We start from the raw sequence: 18854 nt of genomic DNA on the forward strand, positions 1-18854 counted from the left end.
TACAGCAATCAGCATGGAAAACCATCTTTTTCCCTCAAATGCTTCATTTTGCGCTTGCCATCTCTTTGATTGGATAGGACTAAATAGGACAGCCTGATTGGAAGCCAACCTGAAAGCCATGCAAGTAGCAGATAAAAAGGCACTTTTTTCTCCCTTTAGACCGCTGTATTCAGTATTGTATGTTTTGGGGTGGACCTAAATATAAAGTTCAAGCTCATTCCCTATATTCATTGTTATACTATCTTTACTCGATCAATGGCTGTTTGGAATATTTCAAAAAGAAACAAAAATCTTCTCAGCAACTTAATGCGACTTCTAAGTTAAAGGGTCAGTTAATGTTTGCATTGAACTCTTGCTAATAACTGTTGTAATGACTCCTGATTGTGAAATACAGTGATACATTTGACATGATAGTTTCTTAAATACAAAAAAAATTGGTCACTTTAAAATTTGTCCGCTGATAATGATTGGATTGGTATCTGCTGCCAGCAAACAAGGCAAAGCATATGCACAAAATACCCATGATTACTTGACAATAAATCATTTTAATGATTATATTCAAAATTCTGAAATGTGAGTGGTACTGATGCGGAAAATAACAAAGGCTGAGGCTCATCAGATTGGCTGTCCATATGTGCCTCACTACTAGTATTCCATTTGTTACTCCTCTAGTGCCTCTTCCTTTGATTGATAAAATACATTAAGTTAAAAAAAAACAATTGATGGTGTTTACGTGACTAAAGTTATGTGCCTTTCTATATTCTAAATATAGGTGCTTTGGTATAAAGCTTTGTTTCCTAATATTAATCTCAAGCTAAAATTAAGAACTGCGCTCCTATAGTTTTCTTAATAACTTAGTTACATTGGTTGTACTGGATTCTGAAAATCTTGCATGACCTGCAGGAAAGTATGAATTTTAAAACCAGGCAAACACCAGAACATGAATCAAACTGTACATCAATGTTTCTTTTTACAATATTTCTCAAAGTCAAGAAATCACTTGTTAAAGCAAATGGAATTGTAACATTTCATTGTTATATGAAGTCAGCGTGCATGATGGACATATTTTCAGCTCACTTTGGAAGGAGATGCAGTTGAAAAAAGTAAATATTTTATGTGATGTAGTTTGACACCACCCTAAAAAGTTTAGCTTCAACTCAGTAACCAGTTTTAAATAGTCCCAGTCTAACAGGAATTAGGCAAATGCCTATTTGCTCTATTTAAAAAAAAAAAAGTGTCTGTTCCCAACTTAGACCATGTGTTGGTTCCTTCTCTCAATCTACTCTCAATCAAATTTCTGGTTTTCCTTTGAATTTGTCACTCTGTATTAACTGTTTAAAGAAAAGGAAAACACCAGTCAGGATCAGATCACATTTGTAGGTTATCCCCAAATACGTTTTTAAACAGAAAAGAAGAAAGTAGTACAATAGTTTATACACAAAAGGCTTCAAATATGTTTTGGAATCATAGACTTAAAGTAAACTAGTGGGGAGACCTGTATATTAACATCAGAGACAGATAGACAGACTTCACAGTTCAGAAGTGGAGCTGGTGCATGTCAGTGAGATGGCAAGATAATTCTTCCCAGAGAGTCAACCTTGCAGTGCCACCTTGGAATTGGCACCCAGAGAAAGGATGAGAGGCAATGCAATGGGCACAAGCTGAAATGCAAGAAATTCCACTTAAGCATAAGAAAGGGGTCTTCTGGACAAGGAGGCCCCAGTTCAGGAAAGAATCCTTTGTTTACTAGGAAAGCACATAAGTATACACTTGGGTTGAAGCACTAAATTATGGCTATGCTTTTGTGGCTAGGGATGAACACATTCTCCATCACTTGTAATAGCAGAACTAGTTCATATTATTCTAAACAGGATTAGAAAAGAGAGGGCAAATCCATTTGCAAAAGAACCTAGATCGTGACACAGGCTTTGGCTTTTGGTGCAAGGCTAAGGTTGTAAGACAGTCATATGAGCAATTCTGCATTTGGCTGACTTGTGATTTAGAACAATGTTGAGTAAAAGCAGGAATGTGTAATTTCCTTTTTATTGTGAGTGACCTTGTTAAGTAGTGGTAGGGTAAGGTCTGGATTTGTCACACCTAAGCGAGGTAGGCGAGTTAGGACCCTAGTTGTCATTGACTATCTCTGTAAATAGTAGACAGAGATGCAATTGCAGAGCTCTGCAATACTTTGCCAAGCTCAGAGGGAAGGTGGTCCCACTGTCTTTCAGTATTGGTGATATAAAGAGCATAACGATGTTAGGTCTCCAATTTAGGTTCTTCCATGAAATAGGATGGATTCAGACCTAAGTCCTCATGGCATTCAACTATGAGAAGAATAAACAAAAAGGTGTGCGATTGTTTAGTTTAATCATTGATGGACAGAAATCTGATGATAATTTTTAAGCTTAGGAATTTCCATTAAAAACGTGCTTTATCTATTTGGTGGTGGTGCAACTCTTACATTCCGTTTCAAAGAAAGAGAAGATGAGCTGCAAGACAAAATTGTATCAATTTAATTGAACAGTTTAGGAACATACTTAGACCTGGCAACCATTATTTCATTCCAATATTAGCTATCTACAGTTAGTATCACTCAGAAAACATTTATGGAGACAAAAGGGGAGGTAGAGTCTACTATTTATTCTAATTCATACCTTTGGGACAGATATTCCCTCAAATATATATATGTGTACATCTACACATATACATGAAACTTTTTTGAAATTTAGCAGTCCTGCATTTTTCTTTCATATAAGAAATATCTTTTCTACTGTTTCCATTATTAGTAGATTGGTATGATATTAAAGTGAGCATTTAAAATGCACCTTAATTAAACTGCAGGAATTATGCCTTGCTTAATGTAATGAAGAAAGAGAATTTAAAATGAAGTAGCATCATTGTGTTCATTTGTAAATAACATATTGCAGCCAACTGTTTCTTAATTGCCCAGACTGTTGATAAATAATCCAGTCCTGCTGCTCTCCACAGACAATTTGCTTTGGATCAGACTAGGCAATTCAAATAACACTAATTACAGTGAAACCCTTTTATAGTGAATTCCTGTTTGCCATGGGGGAGAAAATCACTATATCAGGGGAAAGCACTTTTGCCTTTGATTTGTGTCTAAAACATGAGAAACACATAAAAGCTGCATGTTGTGCTAAATAAAGGACATACTCCTGCATTCAAAGTACTTATATTTTACTTTTTATGATACAATTGTGAATTATGTTCATTTTGCATTTGTAATTAGAGGGCGGAACAGATGTGAAAGCTTAGTTTAAAGTGATGTATCCATTAAAATAACCTATGCTGCCAAGTGATTGCTTAGTATAATAGGGGATTCGTTCACTATGAGAGGAATTCTACTTTATTGGAAGGAAACCAGGACTTCAGGAAATGTTTTCTATATCAGGGGATTCACTGTAACATGGTATCATTGTATTTATGATTTTATGATGTTAAAATGAATATTAAATGAAACAAAATTCCCAAGGATTACTCGGGAGGCAGCTAAGTACATAACATTTAGTACAGATGGTTGGAAGGCACAATTTTGCTCCATCACTGCATCCGTATCCTTGAACGATTTCGACTGAAGACAGCATTTCTTTGAATTTTTCATTAAACCAGACGTCTTGAAATATGAATTCCTTTTATGTTTCTGTGAGTTTTGGCTAAAAGAACCCCAGTGAATAAATCATACAATACTACGTGTCACCAGCACTTGTGAATATTTCTGCTTTGTTATTCTACTCTCAGTAGAGCACCATTGATTATCAAACTCAGCGGAGAGCATTTTATGATCATATATCTCCATTAGCTCCTAGTTTGACTACCATAGATTTTTCTGGTTAAGCCTGCATTATGTATTAGGAAGCCTATCTCTTCAATACAAAGTTTGATTTTATTCTCTCTAAGCCTAGAACTCTTATTATGTATTATGTATAAAGATTCTTACCTTTTATATGTAAAAATAGGAGCACTGTCTTTGTGTAACTGAAATATATGCCATCTTTTTTTTCCTTGATTCACAGACAGCATATTTTATTATGAAGATGAATTTCTACAATGAAATGGCTGTCAGGGTAAATATTTCTTCACTTGTTAAACAAATGAAAAGTCAATTGTGCTCCGAATTTGCTTTTGATAAAATGAGCAAACCAGAATAATATACACTTGATTGATATGCTGATGGCAACAGCGGGAAATAGTACATAGTTAAAAATTAAAGTTACACTCAGTAGTCAGGGTTTTATTTGAAAACTGTAGCTGAATTTAAGGCATCTGCATATGTCTTGCCCCATTTAAATGTTCATTGTACCTTACCATACACGATACTGATAAAACCCCCAAACATTCTATCTGCGAGTATTCTTACAAATGTACACATATATTTACAATTCTGACAAACTATAGGACTTTTATGTTCATTGATGTGGCTGTGCTTTTTCTTTTGTTAGTGCATGACATTTGATGTATTGAATCTCAAAAGAGTTACTCAGAGAGCACAGGACAATTTCATTGCCTAAACGTAGAGGTGGAACTGCACTGATCTCATTGATGATACTATGAGTGAGTTTTGCTAGATGAGGAAGAGTATAAACAGTCCTTGAACTTTAATAAATATACAGTAAATGAAGTTTGTTATGGGGAAAACTGCAAAATATATTTAACTAGAAATTAGCATTTTTTTCCTGAACTTTGGAACTGCACTTAAAACAAATATGTAAAACTAACATGGGAAGGACATGAGAGAATTCTTGGGATGAAATCTTTTTATCTTACTTAATTCTTTTATTTTGTGGAATAAACCTGCTTTACTTTAGAGGCCTATATCTTTTTAGGCAAGGCGTCTTACCTTTTGAATTCTACCAAATGTAAGAATGTGGTGGGGATGGAGAGTAACCCAAGGAAACTCCTGTAAAGTAGGAAGATTCAAAAATGGATTTTAATTTTGTGGCCTTTCTGGCTCCAAAATAACTCAGACTCAAGAGATGTATTCCCATCAGGTTTTTGACTTGGTGCTGGTTCTCTGAAAGGCACAAATAGAATCTTACATTTGGTGCATGTTAGAGAGCTGGAGGTGTTTAACAGCAATCTAATTCCTCAGAAATGCACTTTTTTTTTTGTTTTAGTTTATTCCTTAGTTAGCTAGTTTGAAAGTATTCCACAGTGGATAAATACTTTATACTCATGCAGCTGAAATCAGTGAGAAAACACAAGATGCAAGCCAGCTCTTAAAAGTTGGCTGTGTACTTTTAGAAGGCATTTGAAGACCAAATTTCAGAGGTAATTATGTATTCTAGTCAAATGGAGTTTTGCATTTGGTCTTTCATTTTTAAAAGAAATTGAATGTGTTCCCATTCATTTGTAATGGAAATATAATGTTGAATCATTAGGTGATATAAATCTTCAAAGTACCATTTTTTCAGTCATGTCCTTTTCTTTAATGGAAATTTAAATCAGTAGAAAACAATAGAACAGATCTTTATTTAGTTGCAAATGTCAGAATCCGATTCTCCTCTGTCTAAATCTCATACAGCCATATCTGCAGAGCAGATTTCAAACGCTGCCATTCTTCAGGTTTCCTAAGCCAACAGTGCCTCGCATTCACACATTGTGAGCTTGATTCATGATTAATATACTTCAGTGTTCTGAAAATATAACAATAACTGTGTATGTTTTTCTATTTAACCACTTAGTTTTGCCTCATAGTATTCTTAAATTATTTATTTCAGTTTATAGCCACTGATTAGAAAGGCACTTTCGATTTTGGCAATTGAAGTATCATTGAGGGTGTACACATGCTCATAGTTTCGAAGTCAATCTACACCTCTGTCTCCCTGGATTGCATTTAGTTGTAACCAAAACTATCAGTTTCACCTTTTTAAATTAAATCAGAGAACTTGTTTTAATCAATTTCAGTTTTGAGTACTAGGTCGGAATATGATTCTCTCCCTTACAAGATTTAAGGTTGCTATATATTTTCAGCAACAAAAATAATCCTATGGAAAAAAAAATATTTCCATGAGCAGATGGCTTTTGATATATCAAGGTTTTGCCATTTGTTTTAGTGCTTAAAATAAACATTATTTATAAGACCACTTACATTTTGATGTTACTTAATGAGGAATATGCATCATTGATTTGACTAGCTTAAGAGGTCATTTAGAACTTGCCCGTTAACAAGCTGTAATCTGCTGAGCACACAATGACTTTGTTTAAAATTATCTGTTCAGTGCTGATCAATGACAATAATTGTTTTGTACCAATCACTGTTGAAACTTGCTAATTACTTTGAAGGGCATACACACTTGTCTCCTTTTTTTCAAGAATTTTTTAAACATTCACCTTGGAATTAAAAAGAAATATAGTCATAACACGTTATACTTCCTTATAAAAGCAAATGGTTAGAACTTCCACATTGAAAATATGAACATCATCAGAAGCTTTGTGTAAAATGTTCTTTTCCAAAAAGAATAGTCTTCAGTTTTGTGATCTCTGACATACAGTATTAGAGAAACAGAAGTCTAGCATAAAATAATTTGAGACATAATGCAGTTTTTCTTACTTATGTTTCATTCAGTTGAAATCAGTGAGGTCATTCTGAGCAGAAAGTGGTGTAAATAAAGGTAGAATGCGGCATTTAATTGGTACACTGAGCCCATTGGAGATAATTATAGCTTTATACAATTTGAGTCTTTTGTCTTTCAGTTTGAGTTTTGATCCTTTAACCCACAAATATCCAGTTCTGCATTTATAACTGTGAGGTGAAGACTGTCAGAAAGAGTTTCAAAGGGACCATAATCCTGCATTAATGAGCACACAGCTATATGGGAGCCAAGTTGCTCTTGTTGAGAAATTTTGAAGCCAAACAGAAAAACAAAGCTAAGGTCCTTATTCACATGCAAAGGGTTTTGCTTAATCCCAGATCTCTGAAGGCATACTCATTCTTTGCTCTTTCTCTACCCCTTTTTAACCCAATAAGCTTGTGTATGTGAAAGCAGAGTTGCAAAGAGTATGAAATTTACTATCACCTAGTGCAAAGAAGCATGTCTGGTGCTTAACCTTTCTTGTTCCCATGTTCAGCTGCTCACAGAACTATTATTTATTCATTCATATTATAACAATGTCTAGAGGTCCAAACCTTTTTTATTCAAAAAAACCCAAACAAACAACACATAGGTAAAAGAAAATACCAACTTTTAAATTAGTTCTGAGTCTTACTTGAGAAGAGAGGAAAATACATGGTAAGGCACAAAGGGGAAATAGAAGAGTGTACTAACACTGAAAGTGAATATCCTCTTATTCCTAACAGCTTTAGTGCATAATTTTATTTTCTTGGTGGCACATCACTCAAAGACTTACTGAAAGCTTTCCTGTGATACTTATTCTCTTGTTAAATCTCACTTAAAGAGATAATTACAGCTGTACCACAGGTGCCATCAGTTGAGACTGAATGCTAGTTTTAACTTTAAATAGTGGTTTGGCTTTTGTGATTGCAAATTGATACCAAAGGCAAAGTATGAAAATATGCAACCCTGCTTTAGTTAGTCTGCTTATAGGTGGCTCCAGTGTGTTACTGTTTTCAGCTCAGGAAACAGCAGGAGATGGAAAATTGCAATAAATTTTGTCAGTTATCACAGTGGTACAGAATTGGACTGCAATGGAACTGGAAGGAGTAGAGAGAATTTTTCCTATTACTGAAGAGCACTCCCAAGACTTGATGATACAGACTCTGAAGTCACTGAGTGCAAAGGTTGATTGATGGTGTGGGAAACAGGCAGATTTTTTTCCCTTGCCTTCTTCCTGAATCAAACACAACAAAACATGACACTCTTTTTTTCCTTTTTTTACATGCTTCTTCGGAATGAGAGATAGGGTAAGAAAAAAACCAAAACAACACAAACACATGGATTGCACTCCACTTAACCAAGTCATACCTTGGTTCTGGAAAGAGAAGGGTTGGTGTAAAGGAAAAAAAGAAAAACATTCCCTGTAGATACACTGAAGAGTTTAAGTTCCTGAAAAGTCTAGTAGCCAGAGGCCCACAGGAAAAGGAGAGCTCTTGGCAAATTACAGCATTCTTCTCTTCAATGCACTTAGTGAAGGTGAGTACCTCCTCACCTTGGAGTTGCTTCTGGATTGTAAGACCTCAATCTTCTTGCTTTTTTAATGTAGATTCTGCCTTTCAGCTGTTATATCTCTTAAGATTTCAAAGCTGTAAAGGTCAAAGAGATGGAAGTTGGAGCAGGAGTGAAGGTAATGCAGACTAGAAGATAGAAATTGGGAGATTAATTTAGAAATATATTGAGGAAAAAAAGGAGACAAAATGCAAGGAAGCAAAGAATAGTTTGCAGGAAGATAAATAAGTTCAAGGATGGAAGAATGTAAAGAAAGAAGAACGAGACACTGAGAACAGAGGAAAAGATTGTTAATCAATTTTTCAGATGTATTGATCTAGAATATGCTGACCTCTTACAGGAAAGAAAATGAGTGAGAGCAGCCCTCAACATGACTGAATAGAGCAAGTTACGTCTTCTGCCTGTACATGTCATGGCTTAGGGATAAATATGGTGAACCAAATGGCAGTACTGATAATTTTTTACCTAATTAATACTTACTTTCCCTTCCCACAAAACAGATAGTCAGTAAACCTGTAATCATTTCAGAAACATCATGATTAGAATTTTTAAGTATCAGAGAAGGTTTAAACTGTTTTGTTGAAATAAATTCTTGGGGAAAGTCAGGCTAGACTAAGCCTTTTTTTTTTCTCTTTTTTTTTTTTTTTAACTGATGCTTTTTAAAATGCGCCAAAATATGAATCCTTTCTGGTGGAGGATGCTACCTAATTTCTATTCTTAATACAACTTTAGGACTAGCTACAGATTAATAGGTTTCCTTTTCCAGTTTAAACTTTACCTGTTATGCAGGAGGAATAGCATTTTGTGAGAAAATTATAATTAATGTGCAACAAATAGACATGCATCATCTTACATTGGAGATGAAAGAACTGCAATTTGTAAATGATGTTTCAAGAAAGCCTGATTCATTGAGTTACTGGGAAGACTTCTATTCAGTTTAGATTATATCCAGAGCACAATGGTGAGAGTGTAGCAGAAGATATTGGTGAGGTGGTGACTCAGTAGGGAATGCATGTTGTACCTGAGAAAAGACACCACTTCTGTTGTCTGTTTTTTACTGTTCTTAAATAGAGCAATGCCACTGGCAGTAGCAGACACTTCTTTTCATTGCCACACCCCAATATAAACAGTGGTTTAAAACTTGACATTATTTTTTTAATGTTGGCATTTAATAGTGAATTCGTATCACCTTTTAACTACAATATGTTACGTCCTACCCTCATTTTCTTCATTGAAACATATCGGTGCTTCTACTTGATATCACTTTTAAGGAAACGATATTATTTGGGAAATACAACAGATATTTGATATGCATACAAGCTTTTTATTTGAAATACACTAAGCAAATATTTATTTCCTCTAGATTCAGAAAAGATGGCGAGGCTATTATGTTCGGAAATATATCCATAATTATTATGCACTGAAGAAATACCTGGAAGCCATTTCTGTGAATAACGAGATTGTCAGGTAAAGATACAAATTCCATGGGGTGAAGCATTCATTTCCTCTTCTTTTATTTGTAAAAAGTTTATGGCACTAATTAAACTATTTCTTTGAGTGTAGGATCCCCTCCATTATCAAATATATATATATCAGTCATCATTCTCTTTATCCTAAGCCTGTGCATGTTGTGCCACATTCTGTTCTCATTTACACTGTTATGAATCCAGAATAATTTCTTTGAATTAATTAGACGTACTCTGGGCTTATGCCAGTTTAATAAAACTGAATTTGGCTCTTCACCTATGCTCAGAACTCATAGATTATTATGCCCTAAATACGGTTTGTTGAACTAGATTATTTTTTTCCCAGTATAGAATCATAGAATCATAGAATCATTAAGGTTGGAAGAGACCTCTAAGATCATCGAGTCCAACCGTCAACCCAACACCACCATGCTCACTAAACCATGTCCCTAAGTGCCTCATCTACACATCTTCTAAATACCTCCGGGGATGGGGACTCAACCACTTCCCTGGGCAGCCTGTTCCAATGTTTCACCACTCTTTCAGTAAAGAAATTTTTCCTCACGTCCAATCTAAACCTCCCCTGGCGCAACTTGAGGCCATTTCCTCTCGTCCTATCGCTTGTTACTTGGGAGAAGAGACCGACACCCACCTCGCGACAACCTCCTTTCAGGTAGTTGTAGAGAGCGATGAGGTCTCCCCTCAGCCTCCTTTTCTCCAGGGTAAACAACCCCAGTTCCCTCAGCCGCTCTGCAGAAGACTTGTTCTCCAGACCCCTCACCAGCCTCGTTGCCCTTCTCTGGACACGCTCCAGCACCTCAATGTCCTTCTTGTAGTGAGGGGCCCAAAACTGAACACAGTATTCGAGGTGCGGCCTCACCAGTGCCGAGTACAGGGGCACGATCACTTCCCTACTCCTGCTGGCCACACTATTTCTGATACAGGCCAGGATGCCATTGGCCTTCTTGGCCGCCTGGGCACACTGCCGGCTCATGTTCAGCCGGCTGTCGACCAGCACCCCCAGGTCCTTTTCGGACAGGCAGCTTTCCAGCCACTCTTCCCCAAGCCTGTAGCGCTGCATGGGGTTATTGTGGCTGAAGTGCAGGACCCGGCACTTGGCCTTGTTGAACCTCGTACAGTTGGCCTTGGCCCATCGATCCAGCCTGTCCAGGTCCCTCTGCAGAGCCTTCCTACCCTCGAGCAGATCAACGCTCCCGCCCAACTTGGTGTCGTCTGCAAACTTACTGAGGGTGTACTCAATCCCCTCATCCAGATCATTGATAAAGATATTGAAAAAGACTGGCCCCAAAACTGAGCCCTGGGGAACACCGCTCATGACCGGCTGCCAACTGGATTTAACTCCATTCACCACAACTCTCTGGGCCTGGCCATCCAGCCAGTTTTTGACCCAGCGCAGAGTCCACCTGTCTAAGCCGTGAGCCGCCAGCTTCTCTAGGAGAATGCTGTGGGAGACGGTGTCAAAGGCCTTATTGAAGTCCAGGTAGACCACATCCACAGCCTTTCCCTCATCCACTAGGCGGGTCACCTGGTCATAGAAGGAGATCAGGTTGGTCAAGCAGGACCTGCCTTTCATGAATCCGTGCTGGCTGGGCCTGATCGCCTGGTTGTCCCGCTCAGGGTTCATCCTGCTCGCCGTCCCTGTCTTCCAGCTCGGGGGGCCGAGTACCCTGAGGATAACTGGTCTGCCTGTTAAAGACTGAGGCAAAGAAGGCACTGAGTACCTCAGCCTTTTCCTCATCCTCGGTGACAATGTTCCCCCCTGCATCCAATAAAGGATGGAGATTCTCCTTGGCTCTCTTCTTGTCATTAATATATTTGTAAAAACATTTTTTGTTGTCTTTAACGACAGCGGCCAGATCGCGTTCTAGCTGGGCTTTTGCCTTTCTCATTTCCTCTCTGCATGGCCTAACGAGATCCCTGTACTCTTCTTGAGTCGCCTGCCCCTTCTTCCACAAGCGGTAAACTCTCCTTTTTTTCCTGAGTCCCAGCAAAAGCTCCCCGTTCAGCCAGGCCAGTCATCTTCCCCACCCGTTCTTCTTACGGCGTACAGGGACAGCCTGCTCCTGCGCCTTTAAGACTTCCTTCTTGAAGATCATCCAGCCTTCCTGGACCCCTTTGCCCTTCAGGACCGTCTCCCAAGGGACTCTCTCAACCAGTGTCCTGAACAGGCCAAAGTCCGCCCTCTGGAAGTCCATGGTTGCGGTTTTGCTGGTCCCCCTCCTTACTTCACCAAGAATGGAGAATTCTATCATTTCATGGTTGCTAAGCTTGTGTATACACAAGCTGAAAAAAAATTCTTTTCATAATTTGTTTTGAAAATTTATTATTGACAATGAATGAAAGTGCAGATTTGGATCTAAGTTATATGCATAAGCCATATTAAAAGTATTAATTGTGAAAGATACTGGTGTGGACATAGTGAAGCAGACTCTTTCCATGGTTACAGAAGAGATTCATTCGCCTATTAGATTTCTGTCTAGAACTGTTGTTGCTATATGTTCCTACTCTATTTCTCCTATCTGTCCCTTGTCTTTCCCTGTACTTAAGTTCAAAGCTCTCTAAAATAAAGGCAATTATTTCCTTCTAGCACAACTGGTGTCCTGATCCATGACTATTTCTTCAGATAACAGCAGAAACAAACAGGCAAAATACTGGGTGACCATGACGATTACTTTCTCATTGTAAGTGAAGGGGTGTTGGACAAAATCCATCCAGTTTTTGTTGTTCAGAAAGTGTGAGACAAATTTTTGCTTTCTGAAGCGCAGAAACATAAGGGAGTCTAGTGAAAAAATATTTCTGGAAGTCCCATCTAGATCACGTGGCAAAGACAATTCAGCCAGAAGACTGTTACAGAAAACAGCATATGCAAGTTATATATGAAAAAAAGGATTATCCAACTTTTTGGGTGCTGCTTATTAATTTATATTATTTTCCCACAATTATAGCTGATGCTACATCCTCTCTGTCATAGCATTATAACTCGTGCATTACATTGTTACATGTAATGAAGCATACTGATAACCGCCTATCTCTCATCTCTCGTTACTATTCATTTAAATGTATTATATGCAGAAAGTTAGATCATAACTCAGCAAAACCAGACTTAAAAAATCTGTAATGTCTTCAACTGTACCTTCTTGTTCTGAAATCCTTGAAATATTTCCTCTTCTTGAAAAGGTAGAATCCTAGGAAGACTAGACCAAATCTTGGAAAGTAAATGAAGCCATAAGTTTTCTGGTCTAAAATGAATATAACTGGATGAACTGCAGAGAGACAACCTGCTTCTCTGTTCATAACAGTTCTATCACTCCTCTCCATTTCCTGCCTAAACCTGGAACAAGGCTCATAACGTGTCAGTTAGATTGACCTTTAATGTGTGTGGACAAAATAAGATAGCAAGTCATATTCCTGCTGTAATGAACACTGACTGATGGGAGCTTTGTATTTTATTTCCCCACACCCACAATAGATCTCTGCTGGGTGCATCTAACTTCAGAGGACTACAAAAATATTTGTCTCTCAGCACTTTGACATATTAATCAAATTCCCTACTATTTGTTCTGGGTCATTAAAAACCATAAAGCCTATGCATTGGGTAGGTATTTTAATCAAGAAATACTTTTGTCCTGTTTTTCTTTAACAAGTAAGGTGAACAGTATGACTTCAGGTACACCAAAATGTGTCAAAGTTGGTATGTGTGAGCTCTTCCCTGGCAACTCATATATTGATATTCTGCTAATTCTAGTTCTGTCTTCCAGAGTTCACAGAAATATATGTCTTTCAGGTTAAAAAATACATCTTTCAGATTAAAAAAAAGTTAAAAATAAATTTTTGAGTGAATTTGGTCAAATGGATCGTATCATTTCAGTTTTAAAAATGCATCAGTTGTCAAGTGCAATCAAGAATCACTGCAGTAATCTCTTTACTGGCATACATTTGAAAACTAATATGTATATTATCTTCAACATTCTTCTTATGAAATCTAACAGATGTTTAGTGAAGATCAGGTGTAGGCCCTCAGCCAGACAGATTTTTCCTGTCATTGGGCTAAGTTGCTGCCAACTACTTTGGCCCCAAGGTGGCCCACTGTGTTTCTTATGAGGAATACTGAACAAGGTGGAGGAGAGATTCTCTGCATATTTTCATTAGCCATCACGTCAAATGTGGAAGAGTATAACCTCATTGTTCATAAACATTTTGTGTATATAAAATTATTGCAATTGTTAATTGTAAAAAACACTAGGAATTGTCTGAAATTGAAGGAGTGCATTTATGAAATCTGGGTTTTATTCCAGCATCAGCATTATGGAAATTTGCATGTTGGCGGACAGAGCCACTAATATACTTGTGCACTCAGATTAGGCTGGCTTTGAGTGTTTCACATCTCTAGAACACCACAAAACAACACAACATGATACATGAAGTAATGCATTTTTTCCTATTTGTCTTATAGCTGTATTCATCAGAACATATGCATTAGTGCAGTGTCAGGGCTAGTAAAGAACCAAGTTTCTCCACAAATAGCAATAGAACTACAGTAAAACAGAGACTGATTTTAAGAACTCCAGAGTGGTAGGACATCCCCCCAAAAAAACCCCACCAAACAACACAAACAACCCAACAAAACACATACTAGAAGTTTATCATTTCAAAAGTTTGTTTAAACTGTATTCTTTCTGGATTTATGATGTAATTCTAAACTGAGCTACAATATGTTGTTCTCAGTCTTATCTTCTAGAATAATACTGACAGAATTTTTATTTATCAACAACTACCTGAAATCACATTGCAAGTCCTTCTGAGATATGTTTTTACCTCTTGGTCTCCAGAACCAGGGGTTGTGCTTAGTTTTCTCCTCTTTCATTAAAGAGGAGCCTGTATCAAATTACCACTCACTTGTTTCTAAGAGAAACTTACTTCAGAGGAAGTTGCCATGAAACTTTGGACGTTCTGTTAGTTTCTTATAAAAGTATCTTATAAGAGTTATTGAACAAAGTTTGTTTCCTTCTCTCTCCTCCTTCACCCTCTTTTTTTAAAAATACAAGACACTTCCCTTACTAAGGGGTTTTCTCAACCAGTAGCCAGATCTTTACCATTCAGCTTTAATACAAGCAGTCCTTATTTAATAGCTGCCCTCATTTAGTAGCCAGACCTTTATCATTTGTCTTTACTGTGAAAACCCCAGGAGAAAGTAAACTTAATAGAAGCTGCCCCAGTTTAAAGCCATAGAGGGATGTAATTAAGTTTAACAGAAATTGATTTAGCAGAAATTGACCTAAAACATAATTAAATAGTAATAGTCATATTACGTGTGAGTTTGCACTCACTGAACAGACTGCTTATCCTAACTTAAGGCACTGTTTTTGTATGAACTGAAGATAACTGTCAGCTTTAGCTCCCAGACTGGCTGAAGAGTGGGTGGGTTTTCCTCCAGCATTCCCATTACTTCCTGCTGCTGCAGAACCAATAGGTGTGGTGGCTGCTGGTGTCCCCAGTAGAGTCCCTACTAGTTAAGTTGAGAAGTGATTTGAAGAATCCCTTGGCAGATGGCAAAACAATGAATTTGAACCCTGAACTCTGTCTACATAAGGACATACTCAGATTTTTCTTGACATTCGTAGTTTAGCTTCAGTGTAACAGTGAAATGGGTTCATTAGTCCTGAATTCTGTTTTTCCTACAAGATTTAGGAAGTTCTAAACCAAGGAAGTAGGAAACATGTTCTTATATGTTTATTTTACAAAATTTTGCTATTCAGATTTTTGTAATAAATCTTCATTTATAGCACCCATTTGTATTTATATAAATACCAACGCATACTGTATTCTACCTGAATATGGATTAGTTGGGTAGTTGCATATATAAATGCATGCATTAAAATAAATTCCATTACTTCTCAGTGAAGTTAGTGCATATAATCTTAAGGGAAAATACCTTATTTTGAAGCATTCTTAAAGCTGCATTTAACATCTCTAAGAGCTGGCAAAATGGTTACAAGGGGAAATATGCCAAAAGCAATTAGCATAGGCTATTACTCCATATGATGCATTAGAATTTTGTTCTATGTGAAACAGTTTCCAATCCATGATAAGCAAATGGACATCACTTCACATAAATTAGCATCCTGGTGCCATTATATCAGAAGAATTTATGGATGATGTCAGTTGCCCAACTGTGTGATTAACTTGCAGTTCTTTGACTAAGGTTATCTACACACTGGCCTTTAAACTACAGTAAAGCAACTTTGCTATATGTCAGGTGTGCAACTAGAGATAAGATTTTGGGATGTAGTACTCCATTTACTGATGAATGGCGCCATTTAAATTTTTCCCTAGGCACAGAACTCCATAAGATAGCAGTATCAGAAAACTGACAAAGCAGTGGCAAAGTACTGGCATTGGGGTTCTTGTGCAATCAAGGCAGGTAGTTTAGCTTTCTTGGCTATTGAATAAACACTGACTTAAAGGTAGCAAACTAAGACCTGAGTTTAGCTTTAGCAAGCATCATAGTGTACGTAAACACTGTTATGATTATAAATCGTGAATTTCACACACTTAGAGGATTGACACCAAATTCTCCTTTCCATTGTCATTGGCTTTAGTAGTGAAAAAGCCTTGAGAGTGGCCCTGAAGAGTGTGACTTTCATCCAAGTTTGGCTAGCTGTTCTATCAGCGGATTTAGTATCACAGTCATCATTAAAGCTTTTTGGTCTTTGAGAAATGTCAGGGAAATAGATAATGCAAAGTGATAAAAATCACTTCCTTGGCAGTATGTATATTCACAAATCCTTTGTGCAGTCTAATTTTTTATAATCTTAATGAACAGTGAAATACAGTGCTGTTACATGTTGCTGGTGATCTAATCCAATGTTTAGCTTTCCTGCAAATATGCCTGAGCATGTAGTACTGAAAAAAGTAAGAGTATCTAGCTTATTCTTGATTACTACAGCATTACTGAGGTCTATTTACTTTTAACATGGCAAGCACTTTGCTTCTGAAAACTTTTGAGGTATTGCCATTTTTCATGAAGTGGGCTTGAAATAAATCAACTGTTGTCATAGTAATATGAGGAGAACTTGCTCAGCCTCCATCTGTCTGTTCCTTTCTGATAAAGATAAGTCCAGGTGCTGGCCATTTTCTCAAGTGTCAAAGTGTTTTGAAGAATGTCTATATTGTCTTATAATTCAATTAAAATGTTCCTCCTCATTGACTGCAGAAGCAATTGATTTTGTAGTCTATTTTCAATTAGTGCCAAAGCCTTTCAGACAGCTCCTTGGAATTCTTGCAACAATAAAAAACTCATTTTTGTAATGTTGTCTTTCACTTGATGTTTAATTAACTAATTTATCTTCAACTCATCTTCTTTTCCTTGTCTTCAAAGATATCTAGAGGAAATACATTATGCTTTTTAACTTATTTACCTGTAATTAAAATTTTCTGAATGTAAACTTATCTTGTCAGCTTTCTCTGGGAGCCATAGAAATAGAGACAAGTGACAGATATGCTCTCTGTTATTTAAATATTAATTTTGAGTGGTAGGGCACATAATTTGAGACATCTATGCCTTTCCAGAGGATTTTAGGTATAACTGCTAGATCTTGTAGGAAACTTAGAACTCTAATCCACTGAGTGTCCCAGAGTATTTCCACAGCTACAAACCTGATGTTGTTAGGATGAGTAAGATATAAAAAATGAGTTATTTGATTCTTTTCTGTGATTTAACCCAGTTTCCATTGAACGATATTAAGATGCTCGTATTAACTTAAGTGGGAGTTAGACCAGAGAAAAGCTTTAAAATAATAAATTTTAAAGAGACTCACATCTGGTTAAAATATTCTCTACAGTCATTTATTTTGTGATGGTTGTTCTTTCTTAAACATGTTGTCCATAAATCCAGCTTTCTTTACAGGTTCAGAGCATAAAAAACCTCTTTGGCAAGTCAGTCCATTTTTAGGTCTTCTCTTTGCCTACCTTTATACATATTAACACAGTTTCATTTACATATATGCTTTTATACAGCATATACGCTTATATACCTATAGGCTTTTAATAACGCATTTTGCAAAATGACATTTTAGATGGACTTTTTGTCTTTTCAGTTTGATCATGAAATTGAAATGAACTGGCTAAAGCTATAGAGCAGGCCATAGCCTGTTTTAACTCCATAGGAAAGCACTTTCTGAGTGCAGTGAGGTTAAGGTAAGAACCATTATGATTACACAGTAAGCTGAATTTCCAATGCAGATTCAGCTAGACGTACCTCATGTGCCTTATTCTATTCATGTCTCTCTTGAGCAAGTGGTGAAAGCAGTCTTACCATGTTTTTAGCTAGTCCTGTGTAATATAGATCAAGATTTTCAGCTAAACATGAATAACATAAGTAACATAAGTAACTGGTTAGATTGTAGTCTGTAAAAATATAAAAGTGATATTTTCTCATGTATTTTTGCATAGCACTATGCATACCATTAGGAGTAACAGATTAAACATTAAGCTTTATTTCACTTGTTTTTTTCAAGAAAAATTTTTAATCTGAGAGTGTAGAAAGAAATTTGAGATTTCTGCATTCACTCATTGGACCAAATAGTCTGTTTACTTTTAGCTGATTACTTTTGGTGAAGGTAGAATAAAACAGGTGTGACAACATAGCATCGTAGAATAGCAATAGTTTTATACCTGTGAGCTTTGAAGGCACTGTAGTGTCTGGATAGGTTTTTTATTTTGAAATAGGTCTGTTAGAATTACTGACAGCTCATAAAACATTTTCTGCAGACAAAGACTGGCTAATCTTAGCATTTTGTATTGTCTTATATAGACAGACTTCACAGTCTTGTATTTTGTCTGAAGAAGGATCTTCACTGTAAAATAAGTAGAAAAGGGGAAGAGGTACAGTTTCATTAAGCTCTAACATATCATCGACTGTCAGGTAGGTCTTGTTATGCTGTCCATCCTCATTTAACTATCCCACAAGATCTCTTAATGAAGTTAAGCCCCAAGTTCACTCCAGTAATTCTGTGGCAAGAGTTTGTGCAATGTAACAATTCATCACTTGTCAAGAAGGCACTTTTAGTTTATACATTTAATAAGGGCATCCTCTAGCTTGGTTAATTAGAAGTGAACAGTTTGCATATTTACTAAATGCGGAGTGTCATTGCCACCACGGCCTATTGCCTACATGAATTATTTCTCTATCTGCAATAAACAGCTGGGTAATTATTACTGC

The 18854-nt window shown here is 36.8% G+C and overlaps 1 protein-coding gene across 1 annotated transcript in view; it reads left to right on the plus strand.

The window, feature by feature from the left end:
- The window catches only part of SPATA17 (spermatogenesis associated 17), a 94543-nt gene that overhangs the window by 10262 nt on the left and 65427 nt on the right, over positions 1-18854 (plus strand). The window contains exons 4-5 of the mRNA XM_076335567.1: positions 4038-4088; positions 9511-9614. Coding sequence (XP_076191682.1) covers positions 4038-4088; positions 9511-9614 — 155 coding nt within the window. The remainder of the gene's footprint in view (positions 1-4037; positions 4089-9510; positions 9615-18854) is intronic.

This window comes from Aptenodytes patagonicus, chromosome 3, assembly GCF_965638725.1.
Source record: "Aptenodytes patagonicus chromosome 3, bAptPat1.pri.cur, whole genome shotgun sequence".
NCBI classification, from domain to species: Eukaryota; Metazoa; Chordata; class Aves; order Sphenisciformes; family Spheniscidae; genus Aptenodytes; species Aptenodytes patagonicus.